Here is a 279-nt window from a genome sequence, read left to right on the forward strand (position 1 = left end):
GGCGTGGAGCAGGTGGGTGCGGAGTGGGCCATGCTGCGAGGCCGACGTGCTGCTCTGCGACAGCAGCGTGTGCAGGCTCCCGTTGCTCTTGGAAAGCTTCTGCCCCTTGGACGAGGACAGGCCCTGCATGGAGACCAGCCCCTTCCCGGCCACCGCCTTGAAGGCTGAGGGCCTGATTCGGCACTGAAAAAGAAGAACATGGGCAGGATGAGCCCAACAGCCCCTACCAGCCACACAGAGGTGCCAGAGCCAGCGAGAACCCGCTCGCTCCCGCCCCGT

At 65.6% G+C, this 279-nt stretch overlaps 1 protein-coding gene across 1 annotated transcript in view; it reads right to left on the reverse strand.

The window, feature by feature from the left end:
* The window catches only part of LOC104498271 (NEDD4-binding protein 3-like), a gene marked incomplete at both ends in the record, with an annotated part of 2,294 nt that extends 2,111 nt beyond the window's left edge, over positions 1–183 (reverse strand). The window contains one exon of the mRNA XM_010141627.1: positions 4–183. Within this exon, the coding sequence (XP_010139929.1) occupies positions 4–183 (180 nt within the window). The remainder of the gene's footprint in view (positions 1–3) is intronic.
* Between the last annotated feature and the right edge of the window lie 96 nt (positions 184–279).

Source organism: Buceros rhinoceros, unplaced genomic scaffold, assembly GCF_000710305.1.
Source record: "Buceros rhinoceros silvestris isolate BGI_N320 unplaced genomic scaffold, ASM71030v1 scaffold28838, whole genome shotgun sequence".
Classification (NCBI taxonomy): Eukaryota; Metazoa; Chordata; class Aves; order Bucerotiformes; family Bucerotidae; genus Buceros; species Buceros rhinoceros.